Here is a 17,235-nt window from a genome sequence, read left to right as displayed (position 1 = left end):
GTTTGTCCCAATGCCACACATAGAAATACTTCACTTTTGAATCAAGAAGAGCTCATGTATGTTTAAACACCCAAGAAAATGAAATTAGTACTGTCTTTTCTTCTGAGTAACTAAATGGAAAACATGAACAGTTTTTATTTATGACAAATAAAATTATTTTATGATCTTCTCTCCTGAGAGCTAAATATTGGATACAATTCATTCAAAAAGCAAGCAAACAGGCTTTGACACTTGTTAACAATAAGGTCTAAATGTGATAGTCAGGTGTTACTACGACTCAGTATCAGTGGACTGGCCTCCTTCCCCACTTTTTCTTGCAATACTCTGAAATTTCTTAATGGATGAAAAGAGTTCCTCAGCAGCTGGATGATAGTGTGGCTCCAACATTTTGCCTTCTGGATTTTCTCTGAATAAATATTCAGCCTGAAAAAACAAAAGGTCAAGTACTAGTTGTCAGGTAAAAAGTGAATGGTTAATTTTACTAGTTCAGAGCAGCTCAGTCTTGGAGCAAGCCTATAATGTTCTGCAAAGTACACTCATTTTTTTCCATCACATTTCTCCACAATTAGGCTGTTAGAAAAATTTCAAGGAATATGACAATATTTAAACTTAATGATAATGGAAATTCCTGGATGGAAGGGCATGACAGATAACCAAATGTCTACTTGTATGAATAGCCACTGCCAAACTGTGGCTAGCTGCAAACATGACCTGTCACTGTACATGTTGTGCACCACAACAAAAATGACTTTAACAGCTGTTTCACTACATGTACCATTTAGATACTCCCCTCCAGCACCAGTTTCTCTGAACCACACAGGTGGAAATTGTCTTTTCAGCATATCCTGCACTAAACCTTCACTAACCTGTTTCCCACTGCCCCATCTTACATTTTACTTTTTCTCTTCTGTAATTGTCCACACCACTCCTTATCCATACCAGTCGTATAGGTCTTCTTCTGTCACTGTTCCCCACCCCCTTTCCACCACTTTCCCTTTCTCTCTCTCTCTCTCTCTCTCTCTCTCTACCTGACAAATCTGGTGTTGTCCAGGTATTGATATTGCCAATTTTCTATTAGAAACAAAAGCAAAAAATGAACTGTGTTTGTAGTGGAGTATTGAAAAAATTTAATTCCTTGTATTTATGAACACACCTTTTAAATTATGAAACATCCATACAAAGAAATATAGAAATATGCATAATGTACAGATGTATAAGTACAGTATCAAAATTAAAAAATGTGATCCCCCAACATTTGCAGTGTCTGCTTGCCTGCAATGCAATTGTATACACATCTCTATGGCGACACCTCTTTCATAGCTCTATAGACAGCTACTGTTTTTGCATAGAGCCATTTGCACTTTGCAAATGAAAGCTGTAATGAACATAATGTGGCAGTTTTTCACGAATCTCAGGTCTTATGAGATCATATCTCCTGAACTAAGTGTGATGCTATGATATACTTTTGTGGATGCATTTAGTGGTATATGTGGATACTGCTTGGAAAATTTATTGTGATTACAGTTTGTAGCAAATAAGTAATACATTTAAACATCATGCATGATGCAGCTGTTTTTCCTGCATCTCATTGTTTATGATGCTGTGTCTCCTGATCTTCGAGGTCTATTCAGAAAGTAGGGAATGTTTGTCTGACACCGCTAGGGATGCGCTGATCACACATATTTTGGTATGTGCATGCTCGGCAGCTCAGTCGGCATCCATCCATGACAGCGGGAACGTCTCTGTGCATCTGGTTTTTTCGGTATTTGAATTTGAAATGCGTGCTGCAATCAAAAATCCCGTCAGTTGTAAGGTGCGGTCTGTGATACGGTTTTTGTTGGCGAAAAACCTAAAACCTATAGAAATTTATCGTGAACTGTGCGAATTGTACAGAAACAACGTAATGAGTGAATGTTCCGTCCAGAAATGGTGCATTTGGTTTAAAAATGGCCAAACAAACGTTCATGATGAAGAGAAGAGTGGATGCCTGAGCATTGTGACTGATGATCTTGTCACTAAAGTTGATGAAACAATTCGTGAAAACGGTTGCTTCACAATAATGGAGCTTTTGCTTTCTTTTCCACAAGTTTCATGGCCTTTGTTATTTGAAATTGTTACTCAAAAGCAAGGCTAACACAAATTTTGTGCACAATGGGTGCCCAAAATGCTTACAGAGCACCAGAAAGAACAGCAAATGGGGGCAATGTTGACATTTTCTGGAGGCCTACCACAAACATGGTGATTCATTACTGGATCGAATCATAACCGGTGATGAGACTTGAGCAAAACACATCAATTACGAGACAAAATTACAGTCCATGGAGTGAGGGCACACAAGGTCCCACCAAAAACCAAGAAAATGTTCGCAAACCTTGTCTACAAGGAAGTTGATGGCAACAGTGTTTTGGGATAAGCAAGATGTGCTTCTTATTTATTTTCTCAAATGTGGAGCAACCATAAATTCTGCCCAGCACTGTCAAACTTTGCACAGCCTTAGAAGAGCATTTCAAAACAAACACCGAGGAAAGCTGACATCAAAAATTTTGTTTTTGCATGACAATGCTTGACCTCACATGGCAAACCGCACTAAAGAACTCCTTAATTCAATCAAAAGGGAAATTTTCCCTCATCCGCCCTACAGCCCCGATCTTGCACCAAGCGACTTCCACTTGTTTCCCAAGATGAAGAACTGGCTTGCAATGCAGTGCTTTGATGATGATGCGGAACTCCAGGTGGGTGTGACTCACTGGCTGAAGTCTCATGCGGCAGAATTTTATGATGAAGGTATTTCACATCTTGTACACAGTTATAGTAAGTGCCTCAATGTGTTTGGTGACTATGTGGAAAAGTAGTATGTCAGTCACTCTTTCAGATGTGTATAATAAAATGTATTTCATGTACTTAGTTTTTTTTAATGCCAAAATGTTCACTACTTTTTCTGAATAGCCCTGATATGTTAGATAGTTTGTTCTTAACCCTACAGCAATTGTTGCCAGACAGTAATGGGTTTGTGTACAAAGTTTGGTTGAAAAAAGTTCCAGTGGTTTATGAGGACACACACACACACACACACACACACACACACACACACACAATAAAAACTATGAAGATGAGAGTTATCCTCGCAAAACATCTGTTGTTCCAATAATCCTCCTGGCTTCAATTTCTGCTAACCCACTGCATCCACACCTTCTACCCAACAGTCTCCCCTTCCTCTGTTCAATCACACCCATCCCAACCCCCTCATCCTGCATCCCACTTCATTTTTCCCTCCGCCCACCCCTCCCAACACGATGACTCACCCCAATCTACTTGATGAACTGCTGTGTGCGCGCGCCCATGTGCCAGTGTGCATGTGCTCGCATTGCCTGGTGGTTTCTCTTGTTATACAGAAAATTCTTCCACAGTGTCCTGTAAATTGCTAGAATTTTAAACTGATTGCTACAAAACTTATGTTTAGAATGAAACTTCTTGAATTTCCCACTTTGTATACCATAAACGGAGAAACAAAACTGGAAAAGCAAAGACACACACAGTGGAAATATGTATCCAAATCATAATTCATGACAACAAAGAATAAAAGGTGTATATGTAAACTCTGTTACAGTTATTGTCTTCTTAAACACATCTGTGGAATTCTGAGAAAATGACTGCCAGAACTCAAGAGAAATAAATTTTTCTACTTACAATGCATCACCACTGAAATTGCAAGGAGTATGACTCAAGTGCAATGTTTTATTTGAAATGCTTTCAAGATCAAATAGAGTGTCAATGTTTGTAAACCATGCATTTTTGAAATTGGGAGAAGTTGATTTTTCTCACACAGTAATTTTTGGTCATTTTCACAACTAGGTGCCCTTAAATTATCCTCCAAAACAGGAAATGCCACATCATACACAGGTCAGAGGACTGCTAGTCTCCAATTCATCTTGAAAGTGTCCAAATGGTTGCCAGAGGAATTCCTGATTCATGAAATGATAACATGGATGCCATTTGAAGAACAAATTGAACCTATATGTGAATATACAGGGTGTTTCAAAATGAATATATGGGTTTTAAGACTTTGTGGCACATATTACATTCACCTTACAATTGTAAATAATACATCAAATAAAAGAGAAACACAAACAGTTTTTCTTACAATTATTCAGTGTGGACACTGATCACACATTGAGTTGATAGGCAAGTTGTTCCAAAAACTTGGTCAATGTGTTAGGAGTAACTGTTGCAATATCACTGTTTCTAAGGTTGGATAGATCAGCTGGTGTTAGAGGCACATACACATGATCACATCAGATTGTATGTGAACATGGAGGTCATGCAAAAAATGCTGTGTCAACTGGCCCATTGCGCCCTATCCACTGGTCAGATACAACGTTGTTTAACAAGTCGCATACTGAGTTATGCTAGTGAAGCGGCACACCATCTTGCTTCCAAATAAAGATGTGTTATTCAGCTTCTTCCCATTGAGGCAGTGGCTATAACTGCAGCACATGAAGATAAGAAACATCAGTTATAGTTATTCCACCAAAAAAGAAAGGCCTATAAACTTCCTGTGAGGATATTTCTTGGGGCTAAGTGTGAAAGACTCACACTTGTTCAACACATTTTTCAGTCACTCTTTGTCATTCCATACTCTTCCCATTGCACACAGGTATACAAATAAAACTGTTTGAGTTGCTCTTTCATTTAGTATATTATTTACAATTGTAAGTTGAACATAATAAGTGCTACAATGCCTTAAAACCGGTATGTTCATTTTGAAACACCCTGTGTTTAAAGACGGAAAAAAAAGTGATTAATTCCATATGAATCTACATGCAAATGACACAAGAACAATGACAACTAGCCAGTTGAGGGTTTACTGATAAAGATATACAGAATCTGGCATATTTATTACCTTTCGGAAATAGTGATTCCTTTGTCTCGCAAAAGAGACAGATTCCATTTCACTCACTCATACCTTACTCTTTTTTAGCTGACGAAGAAACTCTAGGAATTAGAGAGTAAGTTAGTGATTATATCAAAAAATGGAAATCCAGGATGGAATAAAAACAATATGGCAAGTATAGATTATCTTTACTAGCAGACAGCCACAATGAAGTAGGCTGCTAGATATTGTTTAGCTATCGGTTAAGTTGTTCATCAGACACAGACAACATAACTCGCACTCATACATATGTGACCACTGAAATTTCTGGGCACTATGGTCAAACTGTGATAGTGTCCAAGCTGGTATTTGCTGGGAAAAGTAGTGGGTGTACAGAAGAGGTATGGGGTGAGGATGGGGGAGGGATAGCAGGACAGGGTAGGAGAAGATGCTAGTGCTACTACTGGGAACGTGCAGGGGCTTGGTGGAGTCAGGATAGCGGGGTGCTAGGTGCATTGGGAGGTTGTGGTGTGAGGGAGGGAGGGGGGAGGGCAAAGGGGAGAGGAGAGCTATAGAGATGCAGAAAGAACTATGCAGGTGTACAGCCAGGCCAGGATAGAAGGCATGTATAGGGCTGGAGTGAGAGTAGACATGGGCATGGACTGGTGGAAGACAAGGACTAACAAATGCCTTCTCTATGTGACGAGTAGCAACCTATGTTTCCATATTGGTAATTTCATCTATTGTTGCTATTCCAAAACTGAAAGTATAGTCTCTTTTAATCTGTTTGGACAGATTAACAGAGAAAATTGATAACAAAAGTAACGAGGAAGGTGAGACTGGTTGATCACTTCCAAAAAATAATTAGCTGAGCCAGCCACTCTGACAAAAAAAGTAAAATCTTCTTCCTAATCATTTAAAAGGCAAATTAAGCATTTCACAAAATCTTAAAACTCACACCACACTCATCTTTTTGTCTATAAAAACAGTAGGCATGTTATCTGGTAAATGACTGCCACAAATACCACACACCAGAGCATTCTCCCAGCGAAAAATGAACCCTTTGTTGAGGACAGTGTCTATTATGATAAGATAACAGTACATCACTGAATATTGGAACTTTACAATGTAGGTATTGACTGATGTGTCTGCCAGTTTATTACCCCGAATACCTATACAACCTGGCACCCACTAGAACATACATATCCTTCCTCTGGACCCAGGAAGGTGGTACAGTGATTAAGAAACAGGATTTGAATTTTAGAAAACCAACTTCAGATTCCCATCTGGGTGTGCAGATTTAGGCTTCCCATCATTTCCCTAAACTGAATGGCAGAATAGGCCCTTTAAAAGGGGAACTTTTACATTCTTAACCAGTCTTAAATTGTGGCTCCACCTGTAATGAACTTGCTGGATGTTAAATCCTACTTTTTATTTTTCTTTTCTTTGTTCCCCACAACTTTCAGGTGATGGAGGAACTCCTAGTTTGGATAGCTTTCTTATCTTGACACTTGTATTGGACAAGCTGCAGAAACAGTAGACTGAGAGTGTGTCTTTTTCTCCTTGCCCTTAAAGTCATACATATTTCTCAATCACAGACAATGAATTCACTGGATGAGAAGATCTTAAGGACACAACTTGAGCAAACAAAAGAGCAGCCAATATTATTCACCTATTTAGGCACACCAGTGTATAGTATTAAACAATTATGTACCTTGTTAGCAACAATAGTAGGTTTCAGCTGCATTCCTGAGTAAGGACTGATATTAAGTTTTTAATCCATACCAAGTGACACAAGGCCTGCTTTTGAATATGCTCTACATGGTTTCATTGTTCAAGGGTGATCTAAAAATGGCATTTCCACTGGTGGTCAGTCAACGAGATGGAGTAATTGTGACAGTGGACTAGAGAAGAATTTCTATGTGTGACGTACCATGAGAACTGCTGATGAAAAATTAATGCAATGTTGTGAGTAACCTAAAATGTAAAAAGTCAGTAGGCGTAGATGAAGTACCTTTGTGCTTACTGAAGGACTGCATGGACAACATCAAAGACACTTTAGTGCACATCACCAATGAATCCTTCTCCACAGGTTGCTTCCCAGACATACTGAAGCATGCAAAAATCCTACCTATATACACTCCTGGAAATGGAAAAAAGAACACATTGACACCGGTGTGTCAGACCCACCATACTTGCTCTGGACACTGCGAGAGGGCTGTACAAGCAATGATCACACGCACGGCACAGCGGACACACCAGGAACCGCGGTGTTGGCAGTCGAATGGCGCTAGCTGCGCAGCATTTGTGCACCGCCGCCGTCAGTGTCAGCCAGTTTGCCGTGGCATACAGAGCTCCATCGCAGTCTTTAACACTGGTAGCATGCCGCGACAGCGTGGACGTGAACCGTATGTGCAGTTGACGGACTTTGAGCGAGGGCGTATAGTGGGCATGCAGGAGGCCGGGTGGACGTACCGCCGAATTGCTCAACACGTGGGGCGTGAGGTCTCCACAGTACATCGATGTTGTCGCCAGTGGTCGGCGGAAGGTGCACGTGCCCGTCGACCTGGGAAAGGACTGCAGCGACGCACGGATGCACGCCAAGACCGTAGGATCCTACGCAGTGCCGTAGGGGACCGCACCGCCACTTCCCAGCAAATTAGAGACACTGTTGCTCCTGGGGTATTGGCGAGGACCATTCGCAACCGTCTCCATGAAGATGGGCTACGGTCCCGCACACCGTTAGGCCGTCTTCCGCTCACGCCCCAACATCGTGCAGCCCGCCTCCAGTGGTGTCGCGACAGGCGTGAATGGAGGGACGAATGGAGACGTGTCCTCTTCAGCGATGAGAGTCGCTTCTGCCTTGGTGCCAATGATGGTCGTATGCGTGTTTGGCGCCGTGCAGGTGAGCGCCACAATCAGGACTGCATACGACTGAGGCACACAGGGCCAACACCCGGCATCATGGTGTGGGCAGCGATCTCCTACACTGGCCGTACACCACTGGTGATCGTCGAGGGGGCACTGAATAGTGCACGGTACATCCAAACCGTCATCAAACCCATCGTTCTACCATTCCTAGACCGGCAAGGGAACTTGCTGTTCCAACAGGACAATGCACGTCCGCATGTATCCCGTGCCACCCAACGTGCTCTAGAAGGTGTAAGTCAACTACCCTGGCCAGCAAGATCTCCGGATCTGTCCCCCATTGAGCATGTTTGGGACTGGATGATGCGTCGTCTCATGCGGTCTGCACATCCAGCACGAACGCTGGTCCAACTGAGGCGCCAGGTGGAAATGGCATGGCAAGCCGTTCCACAGGACTACATCCAGCATCTCTACGATCGTCTCCATGGGAGAATAGCAGCCTGCATTGCTGCGAAAGGTGGATATACACTGTACTAGTGCCGACATTGTGCATGCTCTGTTGCCTGTGTCTATGTGCCTGTGGTTCTGTCAGTGTGATCATGTGATGTATCTGACCCCAGGAATGTGTCAATAAAGTTTCCCCTTCCTGGGACAATGAATTCACGGTGTTCTTATTTCAATTTCCAGGAGTGTATAAGAAAGGTGACCCAGAAATCATAGAAAATTGCAGACCAATCTCATTACTGTCATCCTTTTCAAAAGTCATAGACACCATAATGAAAAACAGGCTCATGGGTACTTAACAAAGTTCAATCTTCTGAGTAAAGAGCAATTTGGTTTCCTGGCTGGCAAAAGCACAAATTCAGCTGTAGCTCATTTTTCAAATGTTGTCTTTGAAGCACTAGACAAAGGAGACCACATAACAGGGATCTTCCTTGATTTGACATAAGCATTTGACACAGTAGACCACGCAGTTTTGCTAAACAAATTAATGCGCTAGGAGTAACAAACATGTGGTTTCATTTTTACCTGCAAAACAGGGCACAACATGTGGAGATCACTCTAACTCCAATCAAACCCAGAATACATCAATATAGGAGTCCCCCAAGGAAGACCCCCCTGCGGGTCCGGGGATTAGAATAGGCCCGAGGTATTCCTGCCTGTCGTAAGAGGCGACTAAAAGGAGTCCATCCCCCTCACGGGGGTAGTTAGCGCCTGCGTCCGGAGACGGACGGTTCCACGACCTATAATTGTGGTCTTTTTGGTTTTTCACTTCTCGTTTCTTCCTTCCTTTTGTTGGTTCCTTTCTTTGCTCTTCTCCACCTCACTGTCTTCCTTACTCTTTCCCTTGACTTCTCCTTGCCTTCTCATTGCCTTTTTCTCCTTGTCTTCTCATTGCCTTTTTCTCCTTGCCTTCTCATTGCCTTTTTCTCCTTGCCTTCTCATTGCCTTTTTCTCCTTGCCTTCTCATTGCCTTCTTCTCCTTGCCTTCTCATTGCCTTCTTCTCCTTGCCTTCTCTGGTCTCCGCGTTGGCGTTTGAGACAGTCTGTCCTCTTTCTCCCTCTCTCTCTTCTTTTTCCTCTTCTTCCTTCCTCCCTGTGCGTGCCTGAAGGCCGACCCACGCGTTCACACGCGTAGCCGGTGACGGGGTAATGCGTAAGTCCCCGCCCTGGGTAGACATGTAAGGCACGCGCGTACCCCCTGGTAAAGGCCAGGCCTGGGGAGGGGTGATTGGCTGAGCTGATACCTTCTGACCATGCCGACTGGTCCCTCCGTCTGTTTCTCGGGAGGTGTGACCTGAGGTGTAAACATTCACCTAAGGCGGGAGTGCCCTCTGAGAGGGTCCCCACAAGGAAGGAGCGCGCCATCAGAGACGCTGGCAATCATGGGGGATTCCTCCGCAATGGATTCTACTCCATCTCTCTCGACTTCGACCCAAAAACGGAAACGTGACCAGCCAACAGTGACAAAAGTACTACCACCTGCCCCACAGTTCCTCGTAGTTTCTCGATCTGAGGACGGAAAGGATTTTTCCTCTGTCAACCCTTTCGTTATTCAGAAGGGCGTAGATGCCATAGCCGGATCTGTCAAATCTTGTACCAGGTTGCGTAACGGCACCTTATTACTAGAAACTGAGAGTGCCTTTCAGGCACAAAAACTGCTTCGGGCCACCCTCCTGTACACGTTCCCTGTCCGGGTGGAGGCCCACCGAACTTTGAATTCGTCTCGTGGTGTAGTCTATACTAGCTCCCTCGACGGATTGACTGACGAGGAGCTTCAATCTTTCCTCGCTGAGCAGGGCGTGACGGCTGTCCATCGGGTCATGAAAAAGGTCAACAATGACCTTGTACCGACCCGGACACTTTTCTTGACCTTCGATAGTGTTAAGCTGCCATCGCGCATCAAGGTGGGCTACGAGGTTATTTCTGTTCGCCCCTATGTCCCGACACCTACGCGCTGCTACCAGTGTCAGCGTTTCAATCACACTCGACAGTCTTGTTCCAATGCGGCTAAATGTGTCACTTGTGGCAGGGATGCCCATGAGGGTGACTGTCCACCTCCGTCTCCTCGTTGTGTGAACTGTCAGGGTGACCATGCCGCATCCTCCTGCGTCTGTCCTGTCTATAAGGAAGAACGCTGTATCCAAGAAATTCGGGTCAAAGAGAAAGTGTCCACCTCGGCTGCTCGCAAGCTATTGGCTAGTAGGAAGCCCACGCTGCTCCCAGCGGGGAAATACAGTACTGTCCTCGCCTCTCCTCAGACTACCCGGGAGGTAGCAACCCAGACATGCGATCTGACCTTCAGCACCATGGTCGTCCGTTCGGCCAGTGCTAAGATTGCGCGGTCGACGTCTCCTCTTCCTCCCATCACCCCACAGACACCAGCCCCTTCCTCAGCTTCTGCTAAGTCGAAGACCCCGAAGTCAGATGCACGGGCCTTCAAAAAGGAACCATCCCGTGCACACTTCCTCCGTCCCTCGACCTCCCAGCCTTCAACCGGTACTTCCACCAAACGTCCTTCCAAAAAGGCGCATAGGAAGCACAGTTCTCCTTCTCCGCCATGGCGCATTTCTTCTCCTGCGCCACCCAGCGGTTGCCGCCCCAGGCCGTCATCCGTTTCGCCTGGCCGCACCGCTGGTAGCCGTACATCTGGCCGTTCACCGGCGGAGGAAGCTCCCCCTCCCGGCCATCCTCCCGAGATGGCCGATGACCCTATAGACCCCATGGACGATGACTGTCCGCCTACTGATAGCGGCGGCAGTGCTCGCTCGAAGCCAGGCCCTAAGCGGCCTTCGAGGTGACCCCTTCTCTCATCTTCCTTTTCTTACGATGGCACTTATTCACTGGAATATTCGCAGCATTCACTCCAACCGAGAGGACTTGAAGTTGCTGCTCCGCTTGCATCGTCCGCTCATCGTAGCCCTCCAGGAAACGAAGCTACGCCCATGCGATCAAATTGCCTTGGCACACTACACCTCTGTGCGTTTTGACCTACCCCCTGTGGTAGGTATCCCAGCTCATGGAGGGGTTATGTTGCTGGTCCGGGATGATATTTACTACGATCCCATCACGTTGCACACCGGCCTGCAGGCAGTTGCCATCCGCATTACTCTCCCCACTTTTACGTTTTCCTTTTGTACCGTTTACACTCCATCGTCATCTGCCGTTACTAGGGCAGACATGATGCAACTTATTGCTCAGCTACCTGCACCATTTTTGTTAACTGGAGACTTCAATGCCCACCATCCCCTTTGGGGCTCTCCAGCATCCTGCCCGAGGGGCTCCTTGTTAGCAGACCTTTTCAACCAGCTCAATCTTGTCTGCCTCAATACTGGCGCCCCTACTTTTCTTTCGGACACATCTCACACCTATTCCCATTTAGACCTTTCTATATGTACTCCCCAACTTGCACGCCGGTTTGAGTGGTACGCACCTGCTGATACATATTTGAGCGACCACTTCCCGTGTGTTATCCATCTCCTGCAGCATACTCCCTCTCAGTGCTCCTCTAGTTGGACCATCTCCAAGGCAGACTGGGGGCTCTTCTCTTCCAGGGCGACCTTTCAGGATCAAACCTTCACAAGCTGCGATTGTCAGGTCGCACACCTCACGGAAGTCATTCTCGCTGCTGCTGAATATTCCATCCCTCACCCTACTTCTTCTCCACGTCGCGTACCGGTCCCCTGATGGACCGCAGCATGTAGAGACACTTTACGTGCTCGTCGACGTGCTTTACGCACCTTTAAACGCCACCCTACAGTGGCGAATTGTATTAATTATAAACGATTACGTGCTCAGTGTCGTCATATTATTAAAGAAAGCAAGAAAGCCAGCTGGGCTGCTTTCACAAGCACCTTCAACAGTTTTACTCCTTCTTCTGTTGTCTGGGGTAGCCTGCGCCGGCTATCTGGCACTAAGGTCCACTCCCCAGTTTCTGGCTTGAAGGTCGCGAATGAAGTCCTTGTGGCCCCTGAGGCTGTCTCCAATGCCTTCGGCCGCTTTTTCGCAGAGGTTTTGAGCTCCGCTCATTACCACCCTGCCTTCCTCCCCCGCAAACAGGCAGAGGAGGCTAGGCCACCTGACTTCCGCTCCTCGAATTGTGAAAGTTATAATGCCCCATTCACCATGCGGGAACTCGAAACCGCACTTGGCCGATCATGGTCCTCCGCTCCAGGGCCTGATTCTATTCATATTCAGATGCTGAAGAACCTTTCTCCTGCGGGTAAAGGTTTTCTTCTTCGTACATACAATCGCATCTGGATTGAGGGACATGTTCCCGCATGCTGGCACGAGTCTATTGTTGTCCCGATTCCTAAGCCGGGGAAGGACAAGCACTTGCCTTCCAGTTATCGACCTATCTCGCTTACCAGCTGTGTCTGTAAAGTGATGGAGCGAATGGTTAACTCTCGATTGGTTTGGCTGCTCGAGTCTCGACGCCTACTTACCAATGTACAATGTGGATTTCGTAGGCGCCGCTCTGCTGTTGACCATCTGGTTACCTTGTCGACCTTCATTATGAATAACTTCTTGCGGAAGCGCCCGACCGCGGCTGTGTTATTTGATTTAGAGAAGGCTTACAACACCTGTTGGAGGGCGGGCATTCTCCGCACCATGCATACATGGGGCCTTCGCGGTCGCCTCCCTCTTTTTATTCGTTCCTTTTTAATGGATCGACAGTTCAGGGTACGTGTGGGTTCTGTCCTGTCCGACACCTTTCACCAGGAGAATGGGGTGCCACAGGGCTCAGTTTTGAGCGTCGCTCTCTTCGCCATCGCGATCAATCCAATAATGGATTGCCTCCCAGCTGATGTATCAGGCTCCCTTTTTGTGGACGATTTTACCATCTATTGCAGTGCGCAGTGTACACGTGTCCTGGAGCGCTGTTTTCAGCATTCTCTTGCGTCTTTACTCCTGGAGTGTCGCCAGTGGCTTCCGTTTTTCTGCCGAGAAGACGGTCTGTATTAACTTCTGGCGCTACAAAGAGTTTCTCCCACCGTCCTTACGACTCGGTCCTGTTGCTCTCCCAATCGTGGAGACAACCAAATTTTTAGGCCTTACCTTTGACAGGAAACTTAGCTGGTCTCCACATGTGTCATATTTGGCCGCCCGTTGTACCCGTTCTTTAAATGTCCTCCGTGTTCTCAGTGGTATGTCGTGGGGAGCGGATCGAACCGTCCTACTTCGTCTATATCTGTCGATCGTCCGCTCCAAGCTGGATTGTGGGAGCTTTGTATACTCCTCTGCACGGCCATCCATCTTACGCCGCCTCAACTCCATACAACATCAGGGTTTACGACTTGCGATCGGAGCATTTTATACCAGTCCCGTAGAGAGTCTTCATGCTGACGCTGGCGAATTGCCACTCACCTACCGGCACGATATACTGCTTTGTCAGTATGCCTGTCGGCTACTGTCAATGCCCGACCATTCGTCTTATCGTTCCTTTTTTGACGACTCTCTTGACCGTCAATACGGGTTGTATGTCTCTGCCCTGCTACCCCTGGAGTTTGCTTTCGTTGCCTCCTTCAACACCTTAATTTTTCACTCCCTGCAACCTTTCGAGTGGGCAGGAGCCGCACGCCACCTTGGCTCCAGGCTCAGGTCCGCGTTCACCTTGACCTCAGCTCGCTCCCAAAAGAGGTCACCCCCGGTTCGGTCTACCACTCCCGTTTTTTGGAACTTCGTTCGAAGTTCATCAACATGACTTTCATTTATACAGAAGGCTCTAAGACCAATGACGGGGTCGGGTGTTCCTTTATTGTCGGGGCACAAAGTTCACCCTTTCGTACACTGGATCCAACGCTCTCTTCAGCAGCTGGTGGACGTCGGTACTCCGGTTAGCTTTATGTGGGTTCCTGGCCATGTCGGTATCCCTGGGAACGAAGCTGCAGATGCTGCGGCCAAGGCTGCGGTCCTCCAGCCTCGGACAGCTTCTTGTTGTGTCCCTTCGTCCGATTTTAGCAGGGTCTATTGTCAGCGCATCTTATCGCTGTGGCATGCCGATTGGGCTGCACTTACCGACAACAAGCTTCGGTACTTAAAACCTCTTCCCGTGGCTTGGACGTCCTCCTCACGCCCTTCTCGGCGGGAGGAGGTCGTTTTAGCCCGGTTAAGAATTGGACACTGCCGGTTCAGCCATCGCCATCTGCTGACGGCTGCGCCGGCGCCGTTCTGCCCATGTGGGCACTTGCTGACGGTTAGACACATTTTAATGTCCTGTCCAGATCTTAACACACTGCGCCTCGATCTTAACCTGCCTAATACTTTCGATGCCATTTTAGCGGATGACCCACGAGCAGCTGCTCGTGTTCTTTGTTTTATCAATTTGACAAACCTCGCTAAGGACATTTGATGATGTTGTTTTTTAATCCTATGCCTGTCAGTCTGTCTTTTATCGTGTTTTCCCTTTTAGTTGTTGTTGTCAACTTGTGCCTCGCGGTGCATTCTTAGAGTAGTCAGGGCGCTAATGACCATTGAAGTTGTGCGCCCTAAAACCACAAAAAAAAAAAAAAAAAAAAAAAAAAAACCCAAGGAAGTGTGCTGGGCCCAATCCTCTTTCTAATATACATCAACGATCTTCCACAAAGTGTCAGACATGGTGAATCAGTACTGTTTGCTGATGACAGTAACATCTTAATCAAAGCTGAGTCACCAAGTATACTCAATGGGGAAGCTGAGGAAACACTTAAGCATGTACGCCAATGGATAAAGGCTAATAAATTAACACTAAATGTAAAAAAAAAAAAAAAAAAAAAAAAAAAAAAAAAAACAGTATTAGTTCCCACTTAAACTGAACAGCAGTACCAAGCTAAAAGTTAATGACGAGCACATAGAATGTGTACCATCAACAAATTTTTTATGTATGTTGTTGTAACACAATACTTGTCTGAATTTGCATTGGAAACCAAACTCCATATGAAAAAATGAACTTTAAAGACATGCAGTTTATACTATGTTTTGGATGGCTATATGTGTCTATCAAGTGGGATGACATGAACATGCATGTGCAATGAAATAATTTCTGAGTATCATGGACACAATGCTTGACACATTAACAAGTGAACTATAGTTGTTCGGGCCAGTACTTTCCTCATTGATGGACGCTGTTGGTTGTGGTTCTCTCTGCTGGAAATGTGTGTACAATGGGTAATAATGATGCCTGGGCCCTAACATTGGATTTGGCTACAACATTGGATTTTGAACAATAAGTACACACCCGCTGCATCCAGAATGAAGACAAACGCCATGCCAACTCTTCAATATGTGACACTCAGTACTCAGATAGACAATCGTTAGTTACCACACAGCTAAAAGAAATGTTCAATCCTTTAATCTAAACAGTCAGATAATATGTATAAGGAGAAGCTAATGAACTCAGTTTTAAATTTCCTTTTGAATTTGTAGGGAATTCCAGTTCTTGATCTACATTAGACAGGAGATTGTTTAATGCAGCTGAACAAGGCAACATAACTGCAGTCAGAATCTTGGCCAAGGAGGCAAAATATACAGGAAAATTATTCTTCCATTGACAATACTGCTGAAATTGATTTTTATTATCAGCAAAAAAACAATTAAGGAGTAAATGTACTAGGAATTGAGTGTAAGCGTTCCAAGACTCTGAACGAGACTTTTGTTTACTTTAGTTTGAATTTTTACAGGTTGCTCATACTGAATAAGTACATATTTAATTTAACAATATTGTGAGAAGGAAAGTTGCTACTCACCAATTAATTATGAAAGTCCTTTTGTTGTGCCTATCTGCAACTCAGTATATCTGCTATATGCTGAGTAGCAACTTTCCTTCTCACAATATTGTTATATTCCATTCTGAATTTTCCATTGTTTGATTTCATTATTTAATTTAGGTCCACTGCCCCAGAAAATAACTCCATATGACCACACACACACACACACACACACACACACACACACACACACACACACGCCGATCCATCACTCCTATCTATCTGCTGTCCCGACATTGTGGGTTCAGCTTGGCTCACAGGTGTGTGTGTGTGTGTGTGTGTGTGTGTGCCTCTACTTTGCCTCCTAAATTATTTACATTGATCCCAAGAAAATTTACACAAAGTCCATTATTTAGTGTGAGGTCATTAATGTTTTTGCTGCTAACAGGGGAGAGAGAGAGAGAGAGAGAGAGAGAGAGAGAGAGAGAGAGAGAGAAAGAGAGAAAGAGAAAGAGAGAGAGAGAGAGAGAGAGTCCATAAACCCTTTAATGCAGGCAACTAAATAATAATTAGGTGCACTTCAGAAGAAACTTGGTAAAGAACAGAATTAGAAGTGATATCCTAACACAAAGAATTTCTACTAAAGGAGAGAACCAAGTCTGCTCAGTAATTGTCCTGTGAGCAGAAGGTATGGGAAACATGAGTAAGGTTATAGGGACACTCAATATGAAAAACAACAAAGAAAGAAGTGAAATAAAATTACATGAAATGTCACATTATTCAGAGTCACAAATGAAGCCACACTTATGATACTGAGCTCTTTGATTCATGTTTTCTCCTACAACTTGTGTGTTCCTCTTTTTCTGATGCTTTAATCATTCTTTTCTTGCATCTGTTTTATTTTTTGTATGTTCTGACTTCTTTTTCTACAAAGATGTGGAAATATCCTAATCAATTATTTATTAGTGGACGTTTATGCTAATGACACTATAGCTCCAGTGGATTAAAATTAATTTTTTTAACAACTTTCACTAATGTTCAACACTAAATACTAAATTTTTCATGTTACTATCACCCTTATTGCTTGTGAAATTAATGAGATTCTGATTTGGTCTGAGCTCCAGGTGTGTGTTAATTTGTAAAGCCAACTATTGTTTTTAGATTTTGTGTAAAATTATAACCACATCATCTGAGAGCCAAGGAGTTGCAGACTTCAGCTTGGTTGGTGTTTCAAATTTCCATCACTGTGACACATCTCTTTACCTGCCGAGATAGCCATGCATGTTAAAGTGCCTCTTTTGGAATGGGGAT

At 44.7% G+C, this 17,235-nt stretch overlaps 1 protein-coding gene across 1 annotated transcript in view; it reads right to left on the bottom strand.

The window, feature by feature from the left end:
- Positions 1-270: 270 nt before the first annotated feature.
- Positions 271-17,235, bottom strand: part of LOC126163875 (adenylate kinase 7-like) — a 56,276-nt gene continuing 39,311 nt past the window's right edge. Inside the window, exon 4 of the mRNA XM_049920196.1 lies at positions 271-423. Coding sequence (XP_049776153.1) covers positions 271-423 — 153 coding nt within the window. The remainder of the gene's footprint in view (positions 424-17,235) is intronic.

This window comes from Schistocerca cancellata, chromosome 1, assembly GCF_023864275.1.
Source record: "Schistocerca cancellata isolate TAMUIC-IGC-003103 chromosome 1, iqSchCanc2.1, whole genome shotgun sequence".
Taxonomy (NCBI): Eukaryota; Metazoa; Arthropoda; class Insecta; order Orthoptera; family Acrididae; genus Schistocerca; species Schistocerca cancellata.
The sequence above is the reverse complement of the archived record's forward strand: the minus strand, read 5'-3'. Positions and strand labels throughout refer to the sequence as shown.